At 43.7% G+C, this 15,562-nt stretch overlaps 1 protein-coding gene across 1 annotated transcript in view; it reads right to left on the reverse strand.

The window, feature by feature from the left end:
* Nucleotides 1-15,562, reverse strand: part of DNMT1 (DNA methyltransferase 1) — a 53,767-nt gene that overhangs the window by 2,785 nt on the left and 35,420 nt on the right. Inside the window, exons 20-31 of the mRNA XM_089486255.1 lie at nt 14,716-14,849; nt 14,306-14,479; nt 12,641-12,862; nt 12,022-12,214; nt 11,446-11,536; nt 10,379-10,513; nt 9,603-9,885; nt 7,954-8,095; nt 6,724-6,890; nt 5,825-6,002; nt 4,776-4,971; nt 1,600-1,763 (exon numbers count right to left, since the gene is read on the reverse strand). Coding sequence (XP_089342381.1) covers nt 1,600-1,763; nt 4,776-4,971; nt 5,825-6,002; nt 6,724-6,890; nt 7,954-8,095; nt 9,603-9,885; nt 10,379-10,513; nt 11,446-11,536; nt 12,022-12,214; nt 12,641-12,862; nt 14,306-14,479; nt 14,716-14,849 — 2,079 coding nt within the window. The remainder of the gene's footprint in view (nt 1-1,599; nt 1,764-4,775; nt 4,972-5,824; nt 6,003-6,723; nt 6,891-7,953; nt 8,096-9,602; nt 9,886-10,378; nt 10,514-11,445; nt 11,537-12,021; nt 12,215-12,640; nt 12,863-14,305; nt 14,480-14,715; nt 14,850-15,562) is intronic.

The following is a 15,562-nucleotide window of genomic DNA, read 5'->3' on the forward strand; positions in this document are numbered from 1 at the left end:
TTTCTCCTTCAAAGGGCCTTTTGGGAAAAAAACAACATCAAACCCAAACCAGTTCACAGTATATAAAATATCAAGAAATCTGTTAAAATCTAGAGTAACAGAGCAACATGAAAAGCTTACTGAGACTGACCTAAAAGCAGAGAGAAAAAAGTAGCCCTGTTCAATAGCAAAAAGAAAAATAAGAGATAGACAATACTTTTATTAGGACCACTAAACTGTTAACCAAAGTCCTGCAAAGGGGATGTGAGTTTTCTAGTTCTCTAGAACTTTTCATAGGGTGAGATGGTACAAAAATGAGGGGGTACGAAAAGATACAAAAACCCAAGAAGAAAAATAAATCTGGCTGGTATTGGTTAGTCTGTCTCTGTTGTTATATGATAGAGGCTGCAGTCTCAGTCAAGAAAAAGAGTTTGTTAATATAATCAGTTTTCAGCTTGCTGGGATGCACAGTGAATGGTTTCGTTCTATCTCCACTAACTAGAGTGGTGGCTGAGACTCACTGAGCTCCTCATTACTTTTTCCCCCTGAAACTCACTTACTCCTAAACTGGGTTAGAGCAGATGTCAAGAGCAGCATGAGACCTTCTCTACTGGCAAACCTGGAAGTTATAAGTGATTTTAAAAGTCTTTTAAAAGACAGGTGAAGACAAATTGTGTCATCTAATGCTTTCAGGTAGTTGAAATCTTCATTGTGCTTCAGTCACCAAAACAATCTTAACGCCCCCCTCCCCCCCAAAAATCCCCCTAAAGATCTCTCCATGTTTCAGTATTGAGTAGACCAGGGGTCGGCAACCACTGGCCCACGGGCCGGAGGCAGCCCGCGGAGGCAGCAGGACCGGCCCCAGCCCAGTCTTGTTGCCGCCGCCGCCACCTCCTCCTCCTCCACCTCCTCCTGGGCTGCATGAAGGGGCCTGGGGAAGCGGCCTGCCGCCTCTGCAGGCTCCCCCCAGGGCCCTTGTGGCCCCAGGCCTCTCCCTCCGGAGGGAGGCCTGGGGCCGCACGTGCTGAGAAGGGGCCTGCGGAAGCGGCCTGCCGCCTCCGCGGGCTCCCTGCTGGGCCCTTGCGGCCCTAGGCCTCTCCCTCCGGAGGGAGGCCTGGGGCCGCAGGGCCCAAGAAGGGGCCCATGGAAGCGGCCTGCCACCTCCTGGGCTCCTCCACGGCCCTTGGAGCCCTTTCAGCCAAAGGGAAGAGCCAAGTGAAGGGCCTGGGACAGGTGCCCAAGCCCTTTCCTTCGGCCTCCCTCCCCTTCGGCCGAAAGGGTCCCTTGGAGCCCGTTCGGCCGAAGGAAGGGACCGAGGAGGAGAGGGTGGGCAAATGCCTCCTCCTCCCCGCGGGGCTTCGGTGGAAGCTCCGCCCCCCAGCTTCGGCCCCCCAGTTGTCTGAGGGACAGCAACCTGGCCCCCGGCTCAAAAAGGTTGCCTAACCCTGGAGTAGACCTTGTCTCCCTGGGACAGGGAATTCCACTGGGCCAGAGGGTTCATAATTAAGGAAGCCCTGCTCCTGCCTTGGATAACATTTTAGCATACAATATAGTTCAACTTAAATACATATTCTGCCAGAGGATGATGATGTACATACTCGTCTTAAGAGATTTATTTACCTGTTTACCCATGGGCTCTGGGTTGGTGACTGTTGTGCTGAAGAACCCGTCCCACTCTAATCTTCCATACAAACCAGCCCAGTGGTTATGCCGGTTCCCCGTGTGGGGCAGACACCAAGGAATCAGGGTGTTGAACTGCCTGTCTGCAGGATCACATGCCTTGCCTAGTGGGGAGAACAGAATTCAAACAGCCTTACACTGAATGTAGGAGTGATGGTACTTTTAACATTTGAATTGGCATTACACCATAAAAGCTCAAAATGTTACCGGGGGTGGGGGGGGAAGATACTGTGATGGGGGAAGGTATCCTGCTCCAGAACTGAAGAGCCCAGGAGCTGCTTCTTCCCAGACAAACCACTGCTTTCCAGTCAAAGTATCATCCTGACCCCATATTTCTGAAAGCATTTCAGACTCCCACAGAACAGCCAGATTGAATCAGAGATGAACAATGAAATCAAATCCGTCTGGGCATCAACAGGGGAAGCGTGTCCCTGTTGGTGCTCTTGGACATCTCAGCGGCTTTCGATACCATAGACCATGGTATCCTTCTGGAGCGCCTGGCAGGGGTGGGAATCGGGGGCACTGCGCTCCAGTGGTTCCGATCCTACCTCTCTGGGAGGTTCCAGATGGTGCAGCTGGGAGACGTGTGCTCCGATAAGAGGGCTCTTACATCTGGGGTCCCCTCAAGGAGTCATTCTGTCTCCCATGCTTTTTAACATTTACATGAAACCACTGGGAGAGATCATCCGGAGACATGGGGGACGGGGTTATCAGTACGCTGATGACACCCAAATAGTCTTCTCTATGTCTCCGACTGATGCAGTGACCGAGGATGGCATCTCTCCTCTCGTGGCCTGTCTGGAGTAGGTAATGGGCTGGATGAGGGAAAACCGACTCAGTCTGAATCCAGAGAAAACAGAGGTACTCGTGATAGGTTCTCCTGGCCCGGGGATGGCGGTGGTTCCACCTGTCCTGAACGGGATCACGCTTCCCGTGAAGGACTCGGTACGCAGTCTGGGGGTGCTCCTCGACTCGTCGCTCCACCTTACATCTCAGGTGGACGCGACGGTCAGGAGCACCTGTTATCAGCTCCGGCTGATTCGCCAGCTGCGTCCCTACCTGGGCCGGAGGGACCTTGAAACGGTAGTACATGCTCTGGTAACCTCTCGATTGGACTTCTGCAACGCCAAACCCGGAAGCTACAATTGGTACAGAATATGGCAGCCAGACTGGTCACTGGCATATCCAGGGCCAGTCATATAACACCAGTGCTTAAAGATCTGCACTGGCTGCCTATTCGTTTCTGGGCGCAATACAAGGTGTTGGTTATAACCTATAAAGCCCTAAATGGCTTGGGCCCAGGATACCTAGAGGACCGCCTCTCCCCATATAATCCGCCCCGCACCCTCAGAACATCTGGGCAGCAGCTATTGAGGGTCCCAGGGGCAAGATTGGCCTCCACATCTAGGAGGACCTTCACCACCTCGGCCCCGACCCTCTGGAATTCGCTGCCCGTAGAGCTCCGCTCGGCCACCTCCCTGGCCCAGTTCAAGAAGGGATTAAAGACCTTCTTGTTCAAGTTAGCATTCCCGGATACAGGCTCCAGTTAGTCTCCCCCCCCCCCCCCCTGACAGCAGTGGCAAGCTGGCCAGAATTGGTTTTTAATGTGATTTTTTAATTGTAATGTTTTTATTGTATGTGTTTTGTATAATGCTTGCATAATGCTGTACACCGCCCTGATTGCAAGAAGGGCGGTATAGAAATAAAACTTTTATTTATTATTATTATTAAACTGGATCTGTTGCAGGAGCAGGATTTGGGAATCCCAGGCCCATTCATTCCCAATGTAACTGACACACCTTTGCAACATTTAAGACAAACATAGCATGAGATCTGAAGAAGTACAGCCCACTTCTGTATTTAGAATAACCAATATCTTTTCTGTATTCTGTATCTGAGAAAATCTGAGGAAGGGGGCTGTAGTCCCCAAAAAGCTCATGCTAGAGTACTATTTTAGTTGTCAAGGATGCAGAGGCTCTGTGTTGTTTTGCTACAACAAACACAACACAGTTATGCCTGTCCATTACCATTAACTTGCATTTTTACAACCATGGACTCATCCAGAAAATGGATGGAGGCACTTCTGGGCAGCAAAAAAAAAGTGTTCTAGATTTAATATTTTTTATAAACCCAGAGTTTTCGGATTAGATGACCCACCAAGACACTTCCAAACTCACAGAGCTGCTTCTAATATGAAGGAAGATTAAGGGCCCAGCAGACAAAGTTGGCCCATTATCAGATTTATCTCCACCACAACAGAAGCCAAACATTTTCAAAACAGATAGCAAATTATTGAAAAGCCAGGTAACCTAGTCACAAGATGGGCCACTTAGTGATCGGGAGAAAGCAAATAGCTACCATTCTAGATAACCAAGGCAAATACAGTGGACCCTTATTATACGCTGGGGTTTGGTTCCAAGATCCCCCGTGTATAACAAAATCCATGTATGCTCAAGTCCCATTAAATAGAATGACAGAGCAAAATGGTGTCCCTTATAAAAAATGGAAAATCAAGGTTTGATATTTGAAATGTATACTTTTTTGAACATTTTCAAACTGTGTACGCTTGAATCTGTGTATAAAAAATCCGTGTATAAGAAGGGCCGACTGTATATTAGATTGGAGCTTTGGAGGGTGTATGTGTGTCTATTTTTCTGCTTTTATTTTCCTCCTGCCTCTATACAAAGTAGACATCAACACTAGAAATATTGAAGTTCTGCTTGACCTAAAAATTAAAGGTTATGTTTTTTATTAACTTGCAGCATTTTATATTTCCTTTGAATACATCTATAGATCGTTAGTGTAGAGATATATTAATATTTCATCACTTAATTAAATTTTTTAGCTCACCTGCCTTTTAATATGATTTTTCTGCTGGTTAAACTTATAATGGTTTTATGCTTTATTATTTGTTATACTTGTTATATCTCACTGTATTTGTTTTCATTTTACCGCTATTAGCTGCCTTGAATAGTGTTTGAGGCTTGGTCAAGACCTCTGTCAGATACCTCCAAAGCTCTGGCTTCTTAAGGATTGGAGAAACAAGGCCAGAAGAAGCCTCTTTAGAATAAATTGTCTCAATAATCTCTTCCCCCAGATACACCCATATCTTGTACCTTCAGCACAAGAACACACCCCTCGCAGGGCTCCTGTGTTGCTCCGCCCATTTTTCTTATCATGATGTGTGTAGCGCAACTTGCGGGTGGTGATGCCATCCGAGAGGCGCACTTCAATGTTAGGCAGATCGCGCCAATCTGAGCCCGGGGCCAATGGAATGTGTCTCATCCGAGCAGCTACCAGTGCACTCATATCCTAAGAAGGCAAAGTCTAGTTAGCCTCAGCACCTGAGGAATCATCAGCAGTACCTTCCCCATTCCTCCACCCCACATCAATAACAGCAAGTGCTTACCTCCCAGTATAAAATGAGGTTTTTAACGGGTTGGATTTACCAAATGGTGCAAATGTCATAAATGAGTCCATAAAAATGCCCAAACTGGAAGGTGGATACAGGAGGACATCACAACAGACCTAGCACATTACCCTATTACTGTCTCTCTGAAGAAGAGGTTCTGAATACTTTTTTCCAACTTTTGTTGACAATTAGGGTCAGAGAGGTGTCTCTCTTGCATACAGAAAGGCAGCAGGCAGTAGAAGGGACTGTTTATTAGGCCAGGTGCCCAAAGACCCAATTCTCATTCGCTCTATTTATGCACTCCTCGCTTTTTCTTCCATCACTCTAATGCTCCCACCTCCTCCCAAGATTTCAAAGCAGGGTAGCTCCTGTATTTTGGTATAATTATACAAGGCACTCAAATAGTTGTTTTCTTTTGGGAACCTACTAGATTTTGCTTGAGAAATAAACATAAAGCTCTCTGAACTGACCTGTTTCCTAGAAAGCTCTGGCCTCAGTATTTTACATGGCAAATCCTACTTGTTAAGAATGTTGGATTACAACCTGGGTAGACCAGGTTCAAGTCCCCACTCAGTCACAAAACACACTGGGTATTCTGGACTAGTGACTCTTGTTCAGCCTTACCTACTGCACATGGTTGTTCAGGTAAACTGAGCAGGAAGAGAACTATGATGCCCCTTTGACCTTACTGAAGGAAAGGTGTGACATAAATATAACTTATAAAGTAGTAAGAGATCGGAAGTGCTTCTTTACCTTGCAGATATGATCCCTGAGGATAGGCTGATACTGGGAACCTCGGATTTGCCTCTGGAACCAGGACTGTGGCTCTCCATTGTAAGAGATTTCAAGTGCTGATGCCCCGTTCCTGATTTCAGGAAGATCAGACATGGTGTCCCGGACTGTGATGGTACGGAATGGACCAGAGTATGTCCTAGAATAGATCCAAAGAATGCTGCTCAAAGGTCAAGTCCTACATAGGACAAGTCACCACCCTACTTTCAACAATTCAGTAACAAGTTTGGGAAATATTTTTTCAGTTGAAAAAGCTGAGATGTTCTGAGGTTGAACACTGTTTCCCTCCATTAGTTGTTGTTGTTGTTGTTATTATTATTATTATTATTATTATTATTTTGAAAGTGTAAGCTGGGGGACAGTGACTCAGTGCTTGGTAAAATCAGTTACTATCAGAAGAAAAGCTCAAAACGTTTCTGAAACTTTGAACAGTACTGCAGTTGTGGCTTTTCCCTAGGCTTTAAGAGTTTTTCAAAGGTTGAACTCTATTCCTAAACGGTTTCAGTACCTCAGATACCTCTTTTAAAACTAGTCAAAACCTGGCATTAATTCAATCCCACTGACATGGGAGCCACTGCTGCACTATTGTTGCTGGCTTGGATGAGGCCATTGCTCAACTGGAGGGAGAGCAAGTAGTGGTAGTTCCCACCCTCTACATTTAATGCTATCCCCTTGTGGAAGGATTCTAATCTTGGTCCATAAGATTTCAGAACATAAGCAAAGCAGAACTCAGCCACTCATGTTTATTATGATCTGTGAAGCAAAGGATTGACTTTCCCATGTGCTAGCTGTCTGCCTTTGAACAATCCTAATCTGCCCACTGAAATCGCCATCTACTTAATTTGGGAGAGGGCCATTACCTTGTTATATTGCTAACAAACTTCTTATCGTCCACCACTACACTGAGCTGGCAGGCTCGGGGAGCAAACACATGCAGGGGTTCAGGGAACATGGGGAGTTTCTCTCCAGGAGCTGCAGCCAGCACAATTGCTCTCCTGCGCGTCTGGGCCACACCATACTGACCAGCCTGAAAAGAGACATATGATGAACACATACGAATTTGTCAAGGAACAACAATGAACACTGCAACAAACTTGTAATTTTCATTTTGAGTTCTATGTGTTTCTTTACACCACAATCATCACTATTATGTTTATATCCTGCCTTTCTCAGAAAATTGGAACATAAGGCAGCTTGCATTTTAAAACCACAATACAGCTAGAAAAACACAAAAAAGTGAATATCAAAATGGGATTAAATAGTCACAGTACTAAACTGATTTAAGACTACACTTTAAATGATAAGATGCCATTAAAAGATATAAAGCCATTAAAACAGTTCATTAAAACAATACCACACCCTTAGCCTATTCTTTAAAACTGTTTAGTATAAATGGTTAAAATCTACTCCTGTTTTCAGTTTACCACCTGGAAAATTAAAGAGAAAGAGACTATTCTGAATGTGGGGCTCCACATTTTATAAAAGGAGAAGCTAAAAATGGGCACCACAAGAAGGCCACTTGAAAGAATAGCCGAGTATGCAGCAAGGATGCTGGGCACAAAGCTGCTGCATGTAATTAAGCCAGGTTTAATTTGAGGAGGAACCCACACAAATGTCTAGCCCACTGCAACAATAAGTGAAGAAAGCAGATGGGCAGACAAGTGAGTTTCAACAGAGCTCAGAGAAAGGGACCTAAACTCCACAGGATCAACCACCTGAGGAAAGTGTAGAGATTTGAGGTTGGATTCCTACAATTGATGATTAATGATAAGATCACCATCTTACTGTCTGCTCCTTTAAGCACACTCCTTCTGAGAAGAGGTGCATTTTTGTTATTATAGCTGTTGATCAATCTGTAGAGGTACCCCTCCAGGAAATTGTCAAATCCCCTTTAAAGGTCATCGGTGCTACCCAAGACTTACTGAAGTAGTGGAAAAATACAACCTAAGCTTACATAGCTCCTGATTCTGAGTGTGTTCTGGGTCTATACTTTATATAGAGAAAACATTTCCCCTCACAAGGGCTTAGAAACAGTACCCTCACTCTTCCATTTTTTCCATCCTGGTACAGAAGATGCCTGAAAACATTACCTGCAGCACCCCAAAGGTGCACTGGTATCCCATCCGGACAAGGCACCGCAGGGTGAGCTTTAACACCATGGAGCGCTTGAAGGAGACAAAGTTCCTCACATTCTCAAGAAGGAAGAACCTTGGCCTGTAGTAGTCACAGTAACTATAGGAGAAGGGATATTGAGAGATCAGCTGGGTTGTCTCTCCAGCAGTCTCCTTTTCTGAGAGATGGTGGCACATTCCTCCTCACTGCCTGTGCTAGCTGAAGGACAAGGAGAGTTGTAATCCAAGAATCTAGATAGCTAAGCTTTGAGTCCCATAACCAGAACACCATCCACATTCCCCAAACAGTCCTTATTTCAAGATTAGAACAATCCTGAGGTTTTAAACAGACCAGGAGGGGAAAGACTGCATGTCAGCCCACAGAGTGCATGTTATCCCCCATCACATTTTCCCAGACACACACAATATATATATTTTTTAATTTGTTAAAACTAAAAATGTCCCCTATGCCCTCTGGACACTATGAAGGATAATTTTGCCATGTTTTTGTCATCTACTTCATCTTGTGACTGTTTTAAGCCCTGGAGAAGCCCATTAATAACCAGGTAATAAATCTGAATGTTACTTTTTGGTTGAAAAGTTTCTTCTGGGCCAAAATTAGCTCAAAGAGACCCTCAAATACAGGGCATGAGAAGATTGTTAGAAAAAATAAAATAAAAAAGGAAAATAAAAAGAAACCCACCAATTCCCCCCAAAAATGTCACAATTGGAGGTCAATGTATACATTGCCAACCTTTGGGTGTTGCTGTGATGTAACAAAAGGATAACAACAATATTAAGATATAACCACAAAAAGAATAACACACATTCAAGCTGCTTTTGATATTCAGCTTAAAGAGATAAGAAAGTTCAGTACAAAAGGGAGCAAAAGAGGAAAAAACGTCTAAAGCCACTCATTGAACCAACATTCAGTCTGTAAATATCCTAGTTTGTAACTCAATCTCTCATTTTCAAATTTCCACTGAGTCATAAAACTCAGTGAAAAACCTTGAGCCAGTCACTCTCTCACCCTGAACTACCTCACAGGGTTGCTGTCCTGAGGATAAAGTGAGGAGGATGAAAACCCACTAGACAGGCAGAGAGAAATATAAGTAATAAGATGACAAATAGATCTGCTCTCCCTCCACCCTCACTTTTTATAAATTAACTGATTCTGAGGAAAACTGTTTTACATTTACCACCACACATTCCACACTTCTTCCCTCCTGTGGACGGGAAGCACATACATGGCCTTGATTCAGCTATTATAGAATCATTGAATCAAAGAATCATAGAGTTGGAAGAGACCACAAGGGCCATCCAGTCCAACCCCCTGCCATGCAGAAAATCTAAATCAAAGCATCCCTGACAGATGGCCATCCAGCCTCTGCTTAAAGACCTCCAAAGAAGGAGACTCGACTACACTCCGAGGGAGTTTGTTCCACTGTCAACAGCCCTTACTGTCAGGAAGTTCCTCCTAATGTTGAGCTGGAATCTCTTTTCCTGCAGTTCGCATCCATTGTTCGGCGTTCTAGTCTCTGGAGCAGCAGAAACAAGCTTGCTCCCTCCTCCATGACATCCCTTACTAAGAATTACAGAGAAAGCCAATGAGCATTGATGCCAGTCACCTGAGAAAGGAGACCACCAAGGAGTTCTTGAACTTTGAGTAAGTGCGGGAATTAAAGCGGTTCATCCCACTGAAGCCTTGGCAAGGGGGCCCACCACATAGCATCTCCACATCGCCCTTCTGGGGCAGCTTCTGGCCCAAAGAGTTGGTCTTCTCCCCAGACATAACCAGTTTTAGCAGGACGTTGCAGTCCTCTGTGAACACTGTAGTGCCTGGGTTGTTCAGGCGGAAGGCCTGGGCAGCTGGTTCCCACATCTCAATGGCCCAGAGTGTCTCTGAGACTTCTGATATTGGAAAAAAACAAACAGAAAAAATGAGAAGGGGTGAGAGATCTTTCTGCAGGATTCCTTATTTTCAAAATCAAAGGCAATTAAAGAAGGTCTCTCATCCCAGAATCCTCTACCTTCCAAAAGTTCCCTATCCCGCCCCAGGAAAGCCTTACTCTTCCCATCCAAAATCCCTGGAGACGGTCAGAAGTGAAACTGATCTGGCTTTCTCCTTCTCCTGCTTCTCTGAACTGTTGTAGCTAGCTTACAATGCTTCACTTCTATTCCTCCTCTGTTGAAATCCACCCAATACTTCTGCAGGATCCTGCTGAAGACTCTGGCCATGCTTTCTAATATCATCAGGCTGCAGGGGATGGGGATTAAGACTCCTTCATCCAATTCCTGTTCACCACCCCTGCTATGGGTACAGAAAAAAACTCACTGGCTCCACTGTCATAGACAGAGCTTAGCTACATTTCCCACCCACCCAGTAGCTTTTCTGTTGCCTTGCCTGCTTGGTGGAATCCTTCTGACAAGCCTCCACAGCCAGAGAAGACGTCCAAGGTGCGTAACTTCGGCGGCTTCATCCCCGCAGCTTCAAGCTCACTATGCTCAGATGCTGCTGAAGATTTCCCTTTGCTTTTACCTGAAAACACACAGTGAGAAAGGTTGCAGTTTGTGTCTTGACATGACAGCAGCAAAGCAGTTACCAATCATTACATTTTAAACTTGCGCTTTTCAGCCACAGTTAAGAGCAACAGGACCCAGGACATACTATACAAGAAAGAAGCTTAACTGGAAAGATAAAACAGAGGATGGCTGTATCTGCACTGCAGAAATAATCCAGTTTGACACCGCTTTAACTGCCACAGCTCAATGCTATGGAATTCTGGGAACTGTAGCTTATTAGCACACCAGAGCTCTGACAGAAAAGTCTAAATGTATCACAAAACCACAGTTCCCAGAATTCTATAGCATGGAGCCATGGCAGTGGTGTCAAACTGGATGATTTCTGCAGTGCCAATGCAGCTCACGTTGAGCTCCACTGCAACTTTCCTCTGTGAACTAGGTGTCTTACTTTCCTCACCCCGCAATGCAAAACTGGAGACTTGCCTATTACAGCTCCCTGTATACTCTTTACACAAATTATTTATTGCTACAGAAAAATAAATAAGAGGGCTTTGTTGCAGAAAAACTAGCCCCCACCATTTTAGGGTAGAGATGCTGGTAGAAGGAATGCCATTTTTAAAATGCTCCCTGTCATTGCAAAACAAAAACCCCACTGATAAAGGATGATACAGCAGGAAAAAATAAAAAGGATGTAACTCAACCATTCCCCTGCTCTACTAGCTTTCCATTTCCAGGAATTTTTTCATCAAGAATATGGTCTGGAAAATACATTTAGTTTGTACATTTTATGCAGGTTGCTGGGCTCACTTTTTTTCTTTCCACAGTGTGAGATAACCTGGTTTGGAAATTTAATTTTCATTAATGTAATGTTAATCTTCCAAAGACTGACAGCAATAGACTGAAGCACCAGGGCAATTATGGTAGTAATATAACAAATTAAGCACCTACCTTTTCCTTTTCCCTTTCCTTTCCCTTTATTTCCAGAGCTACGGGCATGATATGGTGGGTCTTCAAAGGTTTTTGTTTTCGCATTATAGGCCTGAAAAACAACAACCATGCAAACACATGTAAGAACAAACATGCAGAAAACATTTTTGCTTTGTTGCTAGTTTACAGCAAACACACATAGTGTTCCGTCTCCTGAGCTTCTAAGGAAAAAAAAGGGAAGAATGAAAGACTGGTGCCTTGGGCCAAAGGTACTCCTATCTACTAGAGTTGGGAGTGCTGTTAAGGGTGGCAAGCAGAACTTTACCTTGGGGCACAATCAACGGGGAAGCACTGTTGAAATGAACAAGAGCTAAAGTAGTTCTTCTGCACTGGAACAAAGGTTACATAGGAGAACTTATCAGTACATCTGGATCCATCTTAATCAGTGTGAATGCCTGTGCATGGAGGGGAGGGAGAATTTGTATTTTTCATCTAAGGCTCTCAAATGCCATGATTTTAGAAATGGTTGACTAATCTATTGGTCAATGTATCCATATAATTCTGCACAACTCCCTACTGAACAATGGGAAATATCACCTCTAGGAAATAGAAACGATCAGAGCCACTGGCAGAATAGTCCTGGATGTTTTCTGTCAAATCCTCCCCATACACCACAGTGCAACGGCCTTGTACGTCTTTGAATTCCACCGTTGCTTCTTCGTCGCTCCAGTAGAGCAAGTTGATGTCTGCGTGGTAGCTGGCTTTTACAGACTTATGGGTGTTTTCTGGCCTGGGAAGGCAAAACACACAAGAGACATTGTTGGTTGGCTTCTCACAGTCTGGCCACTGTAGGAACAGAATGCCGAAGCTGGTAGGGCTTGGGTCTTATGTAACATGATTCTTCTTACATTTAGTTTGGCCTTAAATACAGATTCTGGATTCACTTTCACTGTGTTTTTGTTTTAAGAAGGTGCTTTGCATGGACAGTAGTGGGTGCTAGGACTTTTCTTGGGCACAAAGTTCCATTTTCAGAGATAATTATGCACACTGGAGGTCACTTCTGTAAACATCTCATGGTTCTCCATCTATGTCACTGCTCCCTATGTTTCCAATACAATCCTTTTATGATTCTGATCTCTTGGATGAGAATAATTTGCCAGGGGAATTCCTTTTTCCTCCACTGTAGCAAGTAAACCAGGCTAGCAGCTCTGTTTACCTGTAAAGTTTATATACACGTAGCCTGATTTCTGCTTCATTGGGTCTGCCACTGCTGCGGATATTACAGTAGATTTCCTTGATTCGGCCAATGCGGTAGGGCCCTGGAGCATCCTGGTTGCTGCCTTTGATATATTCAGAATACTTGCGGTAATGCTCAGGGTACAGCTCTTCATTGACTGCCTCCTTCTTCTGGCGTTTTACAGGACTGGTCAACCTCAAGCTGTGGAGAAGTAAAAATGAAAGAAAATTTTAATGATTAGAGAAATCAGGAATAAGATTTGAATTTTTTGTGAAGTGAAGTAGTATACCTCCTTTCAGTTCGAAACAAAAAGTTACTTTTACATGCTTTATGGATCAATAAATGTTGCTGCCTAATTTGCAAGACTGTGGGTCGTGGGTGTACTGTAGAGTGATTCAAGAATTTTTACATCACACTGATTCAAGTGTGAATACATTTTTGTACTGTTAAGATACCAAAATCAGACAAGGATATAGTTATATATACCGTAGGTTTAAACAATCAAAGCTACCATGCTGTTAAGCACATCAGCAGAAAACCCATTTAAAATTCTCTTAAGAGTAATATAACCTGCCAGTTAAAGTTCATTATACCAATCACCTAAATCTTTGATACATTAATCCAACAATTTAAGCACACAGCTCTCTTACAGACTACTGATATTTTGAACATTCGTGATATAATCACACCAACTATTTCACTCTCACTGCTGTACCCCAAGAGCTTCCTCTTGTCAATATATTTTTGCCTCAGGCTGTGTAAAATGTCTCAGGTGCATGCAATGGGTTAAAGAGAAAATGCTGACTTAGAGGACGCTGATGCAACATGAGCACGGAGACAGGTCATAGAGGTTCCAAATTGCACTGTCACTGTGGCTACATGGCAGGAAGCTGATGAAACGCTAGCACGGGGTTGGATCAGAATCCTAGCTGTGTTTATGTATATAAGAATGAATGCTCTAGTAACATAATGTGGTGGTGTAGATGTTGGTTGATGGCGGAGCATTATGCTGGTTTGTGTAAATATTGCTGTATTGTGATTGTAGATATTTGCTGCAACTAAGATTAAAAGCCTCTTCAGAAGAACCTCAGCAGTTGTGAACTACTTCCAGACTCGGCAGTGGTGTTTGTCTTCCTGGCTGGCAGTCTTCTGTGTGTAGACACAGTTGTACCCTAGCATTAACATCATTCTCATTAAAAAAAACAACAAAAAACCTTAATCCCCTCTCCTTCAGTTGTCTACACAGATCTTAATAAAGCAAGGAATGTTTGAATAGGTCACCCTAGTCTCTCATTCCTCAGCTTTAGTCCTGTTCAAATCCAAGCTTATCCAGTATTTACTCCCATATCTGTGAGTGATCATGTTCATCAGCCCTTTTCACACCAAAAACCTAGATGCACTTCATCATTTCACTGGCAGATACCCTGCTATGGGGAAAAAATAATAGAACTGGAAGCCTTAACCGAACCAAAACATGGAGCAGCTCTTCCTCTCGCTTAATTCTGAAAATTTATATAGTATTTTAATACATAACAAATAGTGCCACCATGCACCACCAATCCATTCTGTAACTTTTGCCATATCCACCCAGCACCAAGTGATCCCTTCCTTTGCCCACTCCCCAAAGGCATCTGAAGAACCAACCTGAATGGGAAAGCATCTGGGAGAAGGAAAACTCCATCTCCCACTCGATATTGCACCCCATTTTTCATTGCCATGCCATAGAACATCTTCCCTTCTGACTCCTCCTGAGGCTCCAAGACTCTGGGGATTTCCTTTTGCCTCACCTCATCCAAACGAATACAGCTCATGCAGAATCTAGGAAGGAAGCAGATGCCTGTTCTCAACTGGGGAGAAAAAAACCAATCATAAAAAAAACTCTTCCTGGAAGAGATTTTTGGTGCGGTATGAACAGCTCAGAGTGCCCCAAACCTCTGCTATCAAGTGATCGAATCCCGGTAATTTCTATGGGTTTCTGTTTTTTTTAAAGTTATTTTTCATTTAGGATCCCTTAATCCCCACCTTCTGCAAGTCATTAGGTCTCAAGCACTAACTTGTGTTTGTTGTCATCAGTGGGATGAATCTTTGGTGGAGTCTCAAACCTGGCGTACTCTTGATCATACCACATTTGGTAGAAATAGGTTCTGCCATCATCTTCCACCATTTTGATCTCCACATCCAGCCCTCCCTATTGGAAAAAGATTTTGGTGAAGACTGCAGACTGTGAAGTGTAGACTGTTTTATTGATATATACCAAAAATACGTATTACAGGCTTCAGCATACACACACACACACCTAGGAAAGTTTCTCTTCTAGTCTACAACTCTCAGAATTTCCTGTGCAGTGTGACTACATGCTGTGCACTTCTACAAATTAATTTCCCTAAATTCTGTACATACCCATCCCCACAATCACAAAAGCTGAAGACCTGTGTGTCAGTTTGCCTGGCTGGAGCGTGTTCTCAATAGTAGCATGTAATCATGTAACCATGGGATGACTTTTATATGGGGTGTTTGTTATATGGAGTGGGTATTGTGATTTTAATGTATGTAATTTTATATTGTTTTTATTTAATGTTTTTATTATATTTTAAAAATGTTTTTATTTGAGAGTCATCTTGGGTCTCTTTCTGGGAAAATCCCAGACTATTGGCCAACATGGCTGAGACTTCTGTGAGCTGAAGTCCAAAATCTCTTAAAAGTTTGGGGACCACTCCTCTAGTTCATCAAAAACAATGGAGCAAGTGTCAGGGTAGCTACAGACGCATCTAACCCAGATGGAGATTTCCTCTAGTCTAAAGCCATCACAAGTGCTTTGAAAATAGAGGAAGCTGCTGTTTATGTCACAACCAGAATCACAAATAAGAAAATGTTCTACATGAGTTATACATTAGGGAATGG

Source organism: Sceloporus occidentalis, unplaced genomic scaffold, assembly GCF_023333645.1.
Source record: "Sceloporus occidentalis isolate IW3139 unplaced genomic scaffold, rSceOcc1.0.p SCAF_1, whole genome shotgun sequence".
Classification (NCBI taxonomy): Eukaryota; Metazoa; Chordata; class Lepidosauria; order Squamata; family Phrynosomatidae; genus Sceloporus; species Sceloporus occidentalis.